General features: G+C 39.6%; 1 protein-coding gene across 3 annotated transcripts in view; it reads left to right on the forward strand.

Annotated features, from left to right (window-relative positions):
- map1ab (microtubule-associated protein 1Ab) overlaps positions 1–6,114 on the forward strand; it is a 77,062-nt gene extending 70,948 nt beyond the window's left edge. For all 3 annotated transcript variants that reach the window (XM_040131858.1, XM_040131857.1, XM_040131856.1), the window contains 2 exons: positions 736–968; positions 2,178–6,114. In XM_040131858.1, the coding sequence (XP_039987792.1) occupies positions 736–968; positions 2,178–2,333 (389 nt within the window). In that variant the 3' untranslated portion in view covers positions 2,334–6,114. The remainder of the gene's footprint in view (positions 1–735; positions 969–2,177) is intronic.
- Positions 6,115–15,706: the final 9,592 nt, after the last annotated feature.

The following is a 15,706-nucleotide window of genomic DNA, read 5'->3' on the forward strand; positions in this document are numbered from 1 at the left end:
TCCATAAATCCAATTGAATTTCAGCCATTAGCCACTGAAACAATTAAAAAGCTGTTATAATGCAATCAATACACACATGCAGTGTTGGTAAATTCACTCCAATTATATAAATGTGATTAAGCTCTTAAAATTACACTATCACAAGAAGGATTTTATTCACACAAGTATGTACTATTAAGGAAAGTTGGGGTCATGTGCTGTTTGGTTAATAAAAATTTTGTCCACGGGAAACTGTGCTGACTGAGTAGTGCATTTCTCTCTGGATAATCAAAATGTATTCATTCGATTAAATATGAATCTTGGGGAGTTGATGCAGTCATGTTAAAAGCTTATTTTGAACATTTCCTGTCATTGTACAGCTGTCTCAAATCTAAACTTGACAATATCAGGTTTTCAGATAATCTTTTTGTTCAGACAAAAAGATTGTGTTCATTAAAAAGTGTACAGTTAGGATACGCAGTGATTTACTGTTCATTAAACAGCATGAGAAGTATAGCTTGAAAAAGAAGAAGGAGCACATTAGAACGATGGATCTGCAATTCAGACATAATTTATAAAGGTGCAATGAAACATTTTGGTCATTTTCTTCCGAATAATTTATTTGAATAAATAAATTAGTGAATAGAATGTAATTTGTTCAGCTCAGGAGAAAGTTACATTAGTTCCTTGCTCCTGCAGAGCAGTTTTAGTAAATTATTACGCTCTAATGCCATTTTATATCCTACTTACGTCCAGGTAACAACACACAGAAAACAAGTTCAGCCGTCCCCCCTGGACCACCTGTCTATGTCGACCTGGCCTATGTTCCCAACCACTGCAGCGCCAAGAACGTGGACCAGGAATTCTTCAAGAGAGTGCGGGCTGCGTACTACGTGGTGAGCGGGAACGACCCCGGCAGCGGAGAGCCCAGCCGTGGAGTCCTGGACGCCCTGCTGGAGGGCAAGGCTCAGTGGGGCTCCAATTTACAGGTATTAAGTTATCCTTTGTCTCTAACTGTCTACGCCTCCATTTCTCATATTCTCTGCATGCAAGTAGTATTCTCCCCAAGTTTATGTCCACAGTAAGGGTACTGCACACTGGGTATGCTCATACGCTTAGTGGCCATTTCATTACAGTACATATTTGTAGATGAAGCATAAATAGAAAAAATCTGGAGTTTACTGAGACTCTCAAAAAAAACTAACATCTCTCTTCAGCAGCAAGTACCTGAGTACGAAATTGCCTTGTTAATTAGACAGAGTGGAGGGAAATTGTAACCAAATAGGTACCACAATTATGCCAATTATGACTGCTCAGTATAATAGAGCAACTCAAAACATAAACTCATTTTACATTGTGGATGGTCTACAGCAGCAGAAGAGGCTGAGCGTTTTTAACTTCTGCCTGTGAAGAGAATACAAATAAAGCTTAAGCAAATACATAGTGACCGAACTTGAAATGTGGAATTTAGAGTACTGTATGTATGTCATACTGTCTGATTCAAGAACAAATCCTCCGTTCTTCTATGCTAAATGCAATTCAGGGAATTGACCAAGAACATTTCCTGAGGGCCACCATCTATCATGCAGATACCTCTGCACTGACTTAAGTTTGCTAAAGTTGTCTGCACAACCCTAAAATCTGTAACCCAATGGGACACCGTTTAATTGAGATATAACTGTTGCAGCAGAAATAAGTTGCCAAAAATGCAAGAATGTGATACTATCAAGTCAACCCTGGCCGAAAATCTATAAAATATTTCCGCCAAAATACAGAAAGGTAGTTGTGTGCAAATCCCATACTATATTTTTCAGCCAAACTTTGATTAATGTACACATTCAAAACTACCTATTGGTACTTAATGGCGGTCACTACTGAATACAAATTATCGCCTAAAACTGTAGATTCATCAAAGATAAATTCTTAAAGGAATAGTTTGACATTTTGAGAAATACACTTATTTGGCTGTCACTGCACCCGGGCAAGCTACGTACATTATTTACCGTACAGACATGAAATCAATCTTCTCATCTCACTCCCGGCAAGTAAGAAAATAAGCATATTTTCCAAAATGTCAAACTATTCCTTTAATGCCTGCCCTGAACTTGGCGTTATCTTCATCACACATAGCCAACCACTCTCTTTAGCTCCCTTCCTACTGTTTCCTCTCTCATTCTATTCCTTTGTGTCCCCATCAGGTGACTCTGATCCCAACTCACGACACAGAGGTGACCCGGGACTGGTACCAGCAGACCCACGAGAGGCAGCAGGACCTGAACATCATGGTTCTGGCCTCCAGCAGCACCGTAGTCATGCAGGACGAGTCCTTCCCTGCCTGCAAGATCGAGTTCTGAGCTTCACGAGCCCTGTTGCGCCCCCCTCCCCACCTCACCCCCCTCCCCAGTCATCTGCTCACAATGGAGGTAGAGCGGGAGCAAACAGCACTCTCTGCTTCTTTAAAGCTTTCCCGTTCTGTCATGGTACCTGTCTCAAACACATTTGCCGCAGCCCTCAATACATTAGATTCTGTTAGCTGAAATCCAAGTCAAACCTCTGGGTTTATGCTTTCTGTGACAGTGTGGCTATCACGCAAGTAAAATCGTACTTTTATGTTTGTTTTCTTCTGTGAGTTAAATGTCTGCCCTAACACACTTCTTATACTAGCACTAACAGTTGTGGTTAAAGTTCAGATCATTTAAATGACATAATCACACATGACAGCTTTCTTTGCCTCATATCTTACAGAAATATAAACAGCGTTATCGCACAAAAGCAAAATGCCACAGTTAAACTACAGATTAGTATCATGTAGCTCTTACACCCGTGGCTCAAATCACAATTAACTCAGAAATGAATACTCCCAATTGACAAATTTCCCATTCAAAGGGCCAAAACAAGTGCCAAAAAATGAATTCTTATTAATCAGTTTCTCCAAAATATCCTCTAAATTATCTCTGGCAATCAATAATTGCTTTAGATTGTATGCACAGTGTTTTTAGAAGAGCATATTTTTTTCTGCTTCTCATTTTGAAGCTTTCTTTTCCATCAGTGCGCACGACAAAACTCATTCTCTGCAATTCTGCTCACACTACATAGTGTTTGACTTAACTCAGTAATGACATAAATCGATGTTATGTTTAAAAAAAAAATGGAAAAAAGATTAAAAAAAAGAAAGAATCCTTCCTTCTTGTCATTTGTGGTGAAGTTTTAGGAGGTGCCTGAGGTTGCCACTCTTTGAAATCTTTCTTCTCGGCTTTCACAGCTTAGCTGGTGCATGATGCTTGTGTTTTAGCTCGGATTCTTTCAGAGAGAACTGCGTAGGGTTAATCCTTAATTTAGCCAGCCTTCAAGTGTGGAATGCAGTATAGCGTAGACGACACACTGTTCGGCTGTCTATGCTCACGTGAATTCAATAGGCGGCAGGCAAAGGGACGACGTTTCTAAACGAATCATATCTCAGCTGGATGTATTGGTTCTTCTTCAAGTCTTTATCATGGTCTTTGTTGGTTGTATGTACACCGGTATACATATAGGGTAAATGTTTCTATATCAATACAGAGGTAATGTTAAATAAATGATATATTTTGTGATGATGCAGCGAATTATGATCCTGGGGTGAATGCAGCGTTTTTCGATCATGCATTTGAGAGGGTTCAAAATAATAATTGTCATTTCCTCTTGTTCAGCTACATTTTACAGTTTTCTGTCAATATCACGAAGCAGTGGATAAAAAAAAAAAAAAAAAAAACTAGCAGTGACCTGTGACAAATGTAGCAAAGAAAGCTCGTCTGTTCATCCCGTCAGAGGGAACAATACACCAGTAGGAACTGCAATATTTATATGTAGTATTGGGGTTTATTTTTTAGGAGAAATAGCTATGTTAAGTGTGACACAGGAGGCTTCTTTCATGTGCCTTTAGCTTGTGGGTTTTGGAGAGCATGGGATATTTTAAGGACATTTTAAACCAGGGCCAGAAACCAGGGTAAATCAAGTACACGACTTTGAAACAGAGGACCAATCAGTTCATACAGTACACACACAAACCGCGATACCCAAGAAGTAGCACTCTCACATTGTTCAAACTTTGGAACTAATTTTGGAGCTGTATAATCCAATCAAGCATCGATTCCGCTTTGGCAAACTTTCAAACCAATATGAATGTCTTCAAGCAAGGTATTGCACCAAATAGGAACGCACTTTTCTGAGGTGGGAGAAGGGAGTCTGGAAGCCGGGTGTTTGTTTGTAGTTGAAGCACAGAGAGTTAGCGTAGCAGCAGAGGACAACCTTCCACTGCAATATAAAATAATGTACAAGACGTTCCCTCCAAACTGAGTTTGCTGTTAGCGAGGGATGACAGCGTAATATGAAGTGATCACCTAATATTAATCCCAGAGGAATATTTATAGACTGAGCATGAATGTGATGATTATGATTGTACTGGATGCAGTTATACAGTAGGAATGTTTTTGAAGTAGTTTTGTGTGTGTGCGGGTATAGGATTCACACTCATTAGCCGTTTTTATAACCCAGCATGGTTCATTCCTGTAGGTTCTGTGGCGAGTGAGTTTTTACTGTGAGTTCAGTGTGAAAGGTCTTTCTGCTTGTTCACGGCCAGACTTGAGGGTAGCTCACACGTACGCTCACATTAAATTTACTTGAGGCCAAATTTGATTTCTTCATGTATATGTGAATTTTTAGAGTAGCAGATTTGCATTTTCAATTAATTCCGGTTTAATATTCTCCAATTGTGTGCTGAGAAGCAAACGCAAGTCTGATTATTTCTTTTTAAAATTTAATTTTTGTCCAAATAAGACATAGATTTCTGTCAAGATGGCTGATCTCATCTCATGATTTTGTTTTGTTTTTTAAGACAGACTTCAAGCTAGGGAATGGGACGGGCTGGGTGAAGCAAGGCGGGCTTGGATTTCCAGAAAGGACTTTGTTTGAGCTGTTGATGATAGATTGTGGTCAGGATGTTGCCAACTAGAAGCAGGGAGGATCCTCTGCTTACACAGTTTAACTTCAGCCAGTTCTTTACCTCAATCTGATTCAAAATATGGAAGAACCTCCTTTGGAAGGCCAGAGCATCTTGTTAACTCGTGCTAGCCTGGGACCAGTGCCATTTTCTTTCCCTGTAAAACTCACACCACTAGCACTAATTTATACCTCATATTGCAAAGCCTCCGTGCTCTTTGCTCTGCCCAGCCTACTTTTACTTTCAAATCAAAGATAACCGATTAAGAAGGCTGCCACTGAATGTTCTTCTTTTTTTCTCTTCAGCATAATACTTGTCGATTATAAACTGTGTAAGCCTTGATATGCATCTCATTTCTTGAGATGTCTGCCTCTGAGACATGCAAGAGATGCAGGTTGTATATTAAATAGCTGAGTACGCACAAGTACACACACGCACCCTAGTGTGGAGGGAGCTGATTAATTAAAGGGCATATTAAGACGGGACAGTGAAAGTTCAAAATGACTCCCTGTTTCAGTTCAAACCTAAATGTTTGTGAAACGACCAAGCAAAAAGTCCTTTTTACCCTTTCTTTGATGCTGTATGGAAATGTGTCCAAAACACGAAGAAGCTTTTTAATATATGGATCAGATTTTGTGGATGGTCTGATGTGTTGTTCTATCTTTGAATAATGTTTTTAAGTTGGCAGATTCCAAATACCCGGCCTTGAGATGTTCAAGGCATTAGCAGAAAGCTGTGAATCACTCAATACTGAACTGTATGACTATACAGAAGCTGAATGCACTATACAGGAGATCTATTTTTCTGAATGTAGAGTTGGTACTACCATACGAATGCTGCTGGATCAAAACAATAGACAAAAAAACATATAAAAACAAAAAAAACCATTCACACCAACTTAGAAATAAATTTTAAGGGAGCACAGAACATGGGCAGATACTGTTTTCTGTTTTGGCAAATTGTCATTTTGATTATAGTTCTGTTCTACAGGAGGGGAAAAGTTTGATTTTTAAACTGAAATCCCATAACAAACATATTAAAAGTTACAAACAAATAGTAATAACTGCAGCTGCAACTTTTTCCTTTTCCTGAATATGACTTGAAACACATACAGAATCAAAAACCTTCAATAAAATTAAACAACTGCTACGTGTACACTTGTGTACATATTGCTCTGGAAAGATCAAGTCTGAACGATATAACAAACTTTCCTTCTTGTGATACTTGTTCATTTTAGGTATTTTTAGTGACAGTATGATCAAAACTGCTAACTATTCCTTGAACCAAGAAAAATACACACAACGCTGACAAGATACAGAATGAAAAAAGTGCATCTTTCAGTTCAATTTCATCACCATATCTGCATTAAAATGATATCATTTTTCCATCTAATCTTTCTGCATGTGATTTATTTAGTTATAATCCTGAATGTAATTGTTTAACATGGAAATAATAGTAAAAAATACAGTGCTATTTTAAAGACGTATATTTGAAAAAAGCTAATTGTCTTAACTGGTACTGAAATGACCTACAGTAATATAATACTGGGCTGTGCTTTTATTGTTTGCCCTATTAACATGTTGTTAAGACGACGCTGTGTTGGTAGTTCTGTTTGATTCTCTCTCTCTCTCTCTCTCTCTTTTTTGCATTGTATTAATCTTAGTTATGTTTTTCTTCCTCAGCGCAATATTCAATATCTTTCTGTCTCTTTAAATCTAACTGGTTAAACTAGAACTACTACAGATTCATTGTAAAAGGGAAACAGCCTGGTGATCATCAATTAAAGTACATTTAAATCTAAATGTGTGTTGTGGGTGTTTATTTTTGTCTCTTGACATAAGATTTCTATCTTTTACATATATGAATGTTAAGGACTAACTAATTAAGTCAAAATGAATGATTAAAAATGAATACAGTATTACAGATTAAATGAAAGATGAAATGGAAAATTATTTTTCACCCATGACTTAACAGGACTAAGAGCCTACAAGGGCCCGAGAGGGGAGTCATTTCTTGTCTCTTTCAGTCTCCTATGTAAAAAGGTTGGGGGGCCTTTTACTTGTTAGTGCCCAGGGGCCCATTGTTTCATAATCCGTCCATGATGCTAGCGGCTATATGAGGCTGCACTTAGGCAAAGTGTGTGGTTTGACCCATATGCTAACATCTTCATGCTAACATGCGGACAGTGACAATGCTAACCCGCCGATGTTTAGCAGGTACATTGCTTAACAGGTTCACCATCTTAGTTAGCCGTGTCGGCATGCTAACATTTCCTAATTGGCACTAAAAACAAAGTACAGCTGAGGACCGGGGAAATCCTGTCATTAGTTTTGCAGGTATTTGATCGTAAACCTAAGTACTAGAGAAATTAATTCTGACCTGATTAAAGGTAATGTATCGGCAAAGCCTGTACTATCCATCCTCAGGGGAACATGAATCTCTCAACCAAATTTCATGACAATCCATTCAACAGTTGAGATATTTCAGTCTGGACCACAGTGGAGGACTGACCATGATTACTATCCCTTGAGCCCCAGTTCTTGCGCGGCCATATATCTACGTAACGTCATGATTAATTTCCTTTAGATTGAATCGTGAGTTCATTTGGGTGGTTGGTGGTTGTAAATTAAAAGCTAAGATTGGAATCTAAAAGCTGAATTATTGATCTTGAATCCTGAAAAAAAATCAGGTAACAAAACTATAAATAATTGCATGAAAAGGTTTTCAAGTCAAATGTAATTTTGATTTCATATATATTATTTTTTCTAATTAAAAAGCTTTTTTCCCAATTCTGTATTTTTTTTTCAAATACAGAAGTTTTTTCTATTTTCATATCCTATTTTTCTTCAGCTGACTTTTGGCCCTCTAATGATGTGGGGCGGCAATTTTAACAGTGAGGTGCGTGGCATCAAAAGTGACTACATAACAAAGAAGGCTGAGACCCTCGCCCAATCGTGCAGCCTTCAGGAAACGTGGGAACTGGGATTAGTATCACTCGGAAGTTCCTACACCCCATATTGAAGTGATTGTCATAATGGACATAATGGACGCCAAGGAAAAAGCTGCAATTATCGGGCTGTTTTTTAACCCAAATGGCACCAATCATGGTACAGGAGCAATCGATAAATTCTGTCAGTGTGACATTTCCCACTTCCATACATATCCATTAACGCAGCATTAGTTGTCTACGCTAGGTCGGTGTTTGTGATCACTGGGGTCATGTAGTTACATATAGTTTTAATGGAACGTGCGGATTGGGTTTTCTGCTTTCCCCGAGCTATTAGGACTCTCTCACTTTGGTTGAAATAAGAGGCGGGTTTAATTTGTCGGCATAATTGCATTTTTTTCTTTTAAATGCTAGGTTTTTACAGTGCAGCAGTGAAGTCTTGGGGGGAGGAGTTTTGGAATAGTGAGGGACTCCATCATTTATGGAGTTCAACAATGTACTTATAGGGGACTGAACAGTTAAACGCCTTGACAGTAAATCTGGTGTCCATCCGACAAAAACTACCACAGAGATATAGTTGCTGGAGAGAAGTATTCTGACCAGCTTTTATGTTCAGTCACAGCATAGCTACAAGTTGTAGTTTCAATCATGAACAAACACATGATATTATTGCCTTGTTCATACCATTTAATTAAGGAGTAAATATGTAAATATATATGTGTAAACACAAATATTAAGATTAATCACTGCTAAATTCCACATGAAACATTAAAGGTTAGCTATGTTTGATCCGTCTACATCTGTCTAAAACGGCCAGTTGTTACTCTGTCTTCCACTGTACCCAAATTCAAGTACCAGTTAGAACCTGTATATATTTCATTGGTACTTGATTCGGAAAACGTAGTTACACTGTAAACCGTAAATTGTTAATCGCTAATTAGCATGCTAGCACACCAACCTAAGAACATGGTAAACATTACACATGCTAATGCTGTATTCATGCAGTGTCGGCAGAATGGGAGGAACAGGAAAAACAACCCTAATTTCGAATTGGGACAACGAGGTTAGCACTAAATACCAGATAAATAGCCTAAATTAACTACTTTTGTTGTGTTACGTAATTGCCTGAGTAAAGCCTCACAGAGCTGCTAGCATGGCTTTATACACGTAGATTTGTTCAATGAATAAATGTTGTGGGGGGAAAACTAGCCAGAAATTTGGCTTCATGTGACCTTTCCATCATTTTTACCTCAAAAATCGTATAAACTTTATCCTGTATAATGAAATGGCAGGAACATAAGTCATTATATTAATATCCATAGGTCTTACCTTCTTATTTCATTCGCGGTCTGAAGTTGCATCAACGAAAATTTCTTCCATCTGAAACAATAACTGTAAATAGTTAAACATACAGTAGTAAACTCGTTTTTAACAACTTTGAAATAGGTTGTTGTAACTGCACAATGACACAAACCCTATCAGTCACACAACAGCAGATAACTCTCACTATTTGGACTAAGAATTTACATCCATGCTAGTCGCTCTACGAGGCTTTACTTGGATGCTAATGTTAGAATGCTAACAACTGATGTTTACCATTATTACCAGCTTAGTCTAGTATGTTAGCGTGCTTTGCTAATTTGCACCAAACACCAAGTACAACTGAGGCTGACGGGACTGTTCTCCAGGAATTTGGTCATGAATTTAAGTTTGATAGGAAAGGTCAGAGGATTACCAGACTTAATGCGATCCATCCTGACGGTAACATGACAGTCTGTACCAAATGTCATGACATTACATCCAAAAGTAACTGAGAAGTTTCACTCAGAACCAAAAGTGGCAACCTGGAAAAAAGAAAAATTCAACAACAACAATAAAGGACCCAGTTGAACTTGGCAACAAGGAAGTGACTGTAACATTAACCAACTAATTGTGCTACATGGTACGCGGGACATTATGTCGTCATGCTGGTGGCTGTGACTCTGTGGACACGTTCTCTTGAACACGATAACTCACCAACAATACGTAGTAGAAAACGTCATGATTTCACCACAGGTAACCACGTATGGAACAGGTGATCTGATTATATTTTGGAGCACCTTTCTGCATGTGTTTGCATATAAATGAGGGAACACCGATTTTCCAGTTATAACTCCTTAACACTAAGCTAAGAAGTTCAAATTGATAACAGCTATGTAGCATGCAAAGAAATACATGTTGGTATTAAAATAAATAAATAAATAACTTTGCTACTTTGTGAGCTAATCGGCTTCATTAGGTGGAAACCAATTTTACTGAACATGACTTAAGAACAATACACTGTAGAAACTTCACCCTTACAAGTTCCTCCTGTTAAATAAAAGCTTAGTTTTCCTTTATAAAACTGAGTTGGCAGTAAATGTTTAATTTAAATATGATTTAAGGGAATGAGATACTGGCTTCAGTATTGGAGACAACAGGCTTAGTCAGGTCGACTTTGATTCATCAGGTGTAAAGATGAAAGAAGTTGTGCTTCGGCAGCACTGCTCAATTTCCGCTCTGCAATTGTCAAAATAACTTTACAGTTTCCTGTTTGCTTTCTACAAAACGCAGACTTAACTGCGAGGGAAAGAGGACGACTCAGTAATATTTACAAGAAAACAACTACACCCTCCCCGAAGAAAAAAGGGGTGACAGATCAATTTGGGCTCGAGAAAAATCAACCGTGATGGATCCACACCTACACACTCCGCATTCATTTCAGCCAGTGACGAATGGCTCCTAATTTATCTCTGTCTCCCATTCCATTGCTCCTCTGCGGTAAGTGTGTCGACTTTGAGCCTCTCTCTGTTTTGCTGTCTGCACCCGCAGGAAGAAAAGGAGAGTGAAAGAGAAAAAGAAGAAGAAGAAATTTGGCCCGTCGTTTGCTCACTCTGGCAGTCCCTCTAAACTAGGATGCTATACTATTATATGCAGTTTGGGTCTCTGGTGGGATGAGACTCCACACATCGCTGTGCCGCTGCCACTTCGCCAAGCAAGCAAAACAACCCCCCCTCTCTCCATCCCTCCCCCCCAGTTACCATGGCGACACATTTTGACTTTGGAGGAAGGTTATGGGGGAGTTGAGGATGCGAGGGTGCGGAGGTGGCACCGAAGGTCTAACTGGACACCTTCCTGCCTCTCTGCCGGGTTTGGATGAAGAATAGATGAGGGTAATTCTCTCATCAGCACGATAATAGTTACTCTCCCCTCCTGTCTCTGCCTCCCACTTCTCTCTTTGCATTTACATTTATATTTTAGGCAATTAGATGAGCGCAAGCTAAAGTCACTGAACGGCAGGGAGGAAGTGGAGGGTTTGGGACACGGCGACCTCCTACAGTTGAAAATACACATGTAAAGGAAAATGTGGTGCAAGTTATAAAATAAGAGCCGAGAGACAGCCTAAAGGGATTTTTTAGAGCAGACACGAAAAGACCTGTAAACCTCAGTCTGTAGTTTATTTTTCCGTTTCTTCACCTTTATCTCTCTCAGGACTATGACTGAACGGCAGATGTACAGCCGCGCCACTGGAAACATACGAGACGTAAACAAATATTCATGCCAAGAGCACATCCTTTCAATCTAATATTTGCAGCTCATCCATACAGAAAACAAAGAGACTTTCAGCAAAGCACAAACTGGTGTCGAAACGGTCCAGGCATGATTCATCAGTGTCATTGCCTGTTTTTTGGTTTTTTTCAGACTCTCTAACATCACCATTTTATGATGTTCAATTAATTTGCAGGTTTAATTTATTATGTAATACTTCTATTTACCTTTTTAGCATACATACTCTAATGGCTTTCTTCTTGTGCTGTTGAACCCTGGTGCAAAATGGCAGCTTTAGAAACAAAGTTTTGCTTTAAATTCTGTAGGACTGATTCGCAGCTCCCTAAATATCCTGACATGGTCACATCATGTTATTTATCCATTTACCCTAAGAATACCAAAACACTACCATGGCTTTAGAAAAACCAAATCCACTGCCAGCAGCGTCTGTAATAGTGTGATTTCTTTTTTAATAGTGGCTCAGTTTCTCAAAAAGGTTATGTTTACATCCTATCTATAATATTGTCCTCCTGATTTTCCATACTGTAATTTGGGTATTTTGGTCTGTTGACCAAAATAAATGTTAAAAATGACATGTATTGCATCTCTGGCCGTCCTGGGAGAGGGATCCCTCCTCTCTTGCTCTTCCTGAGGCTCCTTCCATTTTGTTTCCTGTTAAAGGGATTTTCACGGGGAAGTTTTTTTTAATTATCCCAATTGATGGTCTATGGACATGAAGCTCTTCTAGGCAAATTTGTGATTTGTGATAGTGGGCTATAAAATTAAAATGGAGTTGACTTTCTCAAAAATATCCTTAACAGATTTACAGTTAATAAAAAGCTTAATGCAAAATTGGTTCACATGTTAAATCAATATATTTTTTTTAATAGTTTCCGATCTTTTTCTGATGGCAAAGACCCACTGGAAGTGAACAAATCCTGCAAACATCCACTCTGCCGGTTTTCACTTGCCACTTTGGACATGTCAATTAGAGGTGTTCAGAAAATATACGGACAAATCTTTAACAACATATCTTCAAACTGAAGCGACTATACTGAATCACAACTGTCGCTCAATAAATGAGTAGCTTTAAGCAGCGGAGCTTCCCTCACTGGTGACTGAGAGCGCCGTTATCAGCTCAGGTGTGATTCAATGTTACCTGCTGGTTAGCTATTACAACGATCAAACAATCATGATGTGATAACTGGCTTAAAGAATAGGCTGCTGAGATATCAACCTGACTGTACTTTGTATGCCACTTTTGTACTGAACCCAACGTGACGGCTTGGACCAACGTCCTGTAGTTGCTCCTGAACCGAAGACCGAATCTTTGAACTGAATGAAATGATGTGAACCAGCAAAATGATTTGTAATTTCCACATCAGCGCTCACAGGCTTTCAATTAGCTCGCTCATTAGCAAACAATGTAATTAAGTGATCTACGACTTTGTCCAGCAATTTACAAGACTTTGAGCCAAGTCACTCTCCATTTGTTTTTTTTTTCTAGAATCTTGGAGACAAGCCACATAAAAAACTACATTATCATCTGTTCCACAGACATTTTTCCACAGCTCATAAAGACTTAAATTTCCCAGCCCACCAGTGTATCACTTTTTCTTGGGCCGTTTTTTGGCAAATCACTGTTAATTGTGGATGCAAATTTATTGCCGGCCGGTCCCCTGTTGCTACCAACTCTGTATGCTGCATCATGACAGTGGCAGAAATAAGGAATTACCTGGTGACGATAAAAGTATTTGAATCAAAATGCAAAACCATTAATAGCACTAAGAGGCACCGACAGTTCCTCAACTAATCAACCAAACTGCAGCAGCGAGTCTCGGCAGAGTCTGCAGGGAGCCAAGCACAGTATCAACAGGCTAACAAGCGCCGAGTCTGCCAGGGGAGGAATATGGCGAGCTTGAAGCTCTCAGTTGGTCTCTTCGGCACTCTTCGGTGTACAGGCTGCTGTTCGGCATGTGCGGGAAGTGTCGAGTATCTGCAGCGGCCGAGTCGAGTGTACGGGTACACACAGTCACCACCTGCACCGCTTAAGGCTAAACTTTTTCACACAGTGATCAAGTGAGCTTTAACGCTATTTTTAAGTTGTAATGCTTCCATGTAAATGACTGACAATTATCTTTGTACCATATAAAAGCTGAGTAGGCGGGAGAAGGTGAAAGCCTTTTGTCAAGTCGGACTTTAGAGTATATGGCTATTTCTTGGAGGCAGCACGCAGCCACGCACACCCGGAACGAATCGTTTCTTCATTGCGGGCCCGCACTAGGTCAAGTAGGGTAGAGCCTCACTGCCCAAGCATATTGCATACAGTGGGTCTTCACCATGAGAGACATGCACTGGCACTTTTAACTACACTTGATAGTATTTAGGTCTCTTAAGGCTGAGCTGAAACACTTTTTTTTTTTTTTTAAATACAGTATTAACAAATTTTTCTGCTACTGGAGCAAGTGCACTTTGATAAAGGTCGAAAAAATACCTGCAGCCAAACAGTTTGTTATCTTGTGAAAATTATAAATGAAAGTAGTTACTGTTTAATGAGGCAAGAAGGCTGTGTGTGTGTGTGTGTGTGTGTGTGTGTGTGTGTGTGTGTGTGTGTGAGAGAGAGAGAGAGCTGATAGAAACAGAATGAATGGACATTTTGTGTTGAATGTAGGAAAATAAAGCCTGAGAAAAAGACTTGTCATCCAGACAGAATGAATGACATCAGCTTTTGGCTTCCGGTGAGTTGGCGGTCTCTGTCTGTTCTCTGTCTGTCTCTGTTCACCCAGCGTCGCTCAGGAGGAGTCAATTACATCTGGGGGCGACGCCATGGCAACGCACGGGAGCAATGGGAGGAGGCATGAGTCATCACTATTCTTAAAACCGGTGGGAGAGGAGTGGAGAGGGAGGAGGAGGGATGGGGAAACGAAAAGAGAGGAAGATGAGAGGAAAAATGGGCAAGATAAAGAGTCACTAGAAGGGGGTAAGAAAAAGAGGAGGGAAAGAGGGGAATAACAGAAAAAAAAGCGGGGGGCAAAAACCAGATTAAGGAGGAAGGGGGATGAAACATGGAAAGGAGAGGCTACAAAAAAGGAGTGGAAAAAAGATGAGAGGAGAGGAACAAGGAGAGGAGAGGGAGCAAGGAGAAAAGTAAACAAGGAGAGGAGAGGGAGAAATGAGACGAAAGGACGCAATGAAAGGAGAAGAAACAGAGAGGAGAGGAGACAAAGAAAGTAGAGGAGAATAGGAAACTTGGGTAAGAAAGGAAACAACAAGAGGAGGAGGAAAATGGAGTGAGGTGAAAAGAGGGACGGTATAAAGGTAGAAGAGGACAGGAAGCATGTAAGAAAATAGGGTGAAAAAACAAGATGAGTGGAAGAAAAAAGTAAAGAGGGGTGAGAAAGAAGAAAATGGGGTGAGGTAAAAAGAAAAAAGACAAGGAAACAAAAGGAAGATAGGAAAGGAAACAAGTAGAGGAAAGGAGACAAGGAGAGAGGAGAGGAATACAAGGGGAAAATAGAAAAGGAAACAGGAGAGGAAAAGAAACAAAGAGGACTGGAGGAAAATGGGGTGAGCTGAAATGATTGGAGAGGAGATGAAAGTAGAAGAGGAGAGGAATCAGGGAACCGAGAGCAAGGTGAAGAAAAGAGGGTAGTTGAGAGGAGAAGAGGAGAGATAAAGAAAAATGGGGAGGGATAAAGGAATTGGAGAGCAACAAAAAAGACATAAGTAGGAGTGGTGGAGAGAAAAAAGACTGATGGAAAAAGAAGAAAGAAGAGCAACGAAACACGAGGGAGGAAAAAGTAAAGAAAACAAACGGAGAGAAAGAGGAGGGTATTGGCAGAGCAGTGACAAGGAGCTTTGTTTATGGAGCAGTAACAGGCTCCTGTGTCTGGACTTTGGGCCATTAAAAACAAGACACACAAACACACACTTGCTCCAACAGGCCAGTGGCAGGTGTGAACACCTGTTATTTGTTGTTCTTGATAACATATTGGACAATGTTTTCACTGTTTAATCTTTTTTTTATTTTTTTTTAATAAGCCCCCATTTCCTCTTTCCAACATCACATCTCAACCTGAACCACGGGAGATCAAACACGACAGAAACGTTACAGATTTTACACATTAAACCTCGACTTTGCTCTTCAGCAGCCAAACTCGTCACAGAAAACACACCCCCCTCTTCGGCTGGCATTAAATAGCACATTAAATAATCACATAAATACACAACTAAAATTA

Source organism: Xiphias gladius, chromosome 8 (genome assembly GCF_016859285.1).
Source record: "Xiphias gladius isolate SHS-SW01 ecotype Sanya breed wild chromosome 8, ASM1685928v1, whole genome shotgun sequence".
Classification (NCBI taxonomy): Eukaryota; Metazoa; Chordata; class Actinopteri; order Istiophoriformes; family Xiphiidae; genus Xiphias; species Xiphias gladius.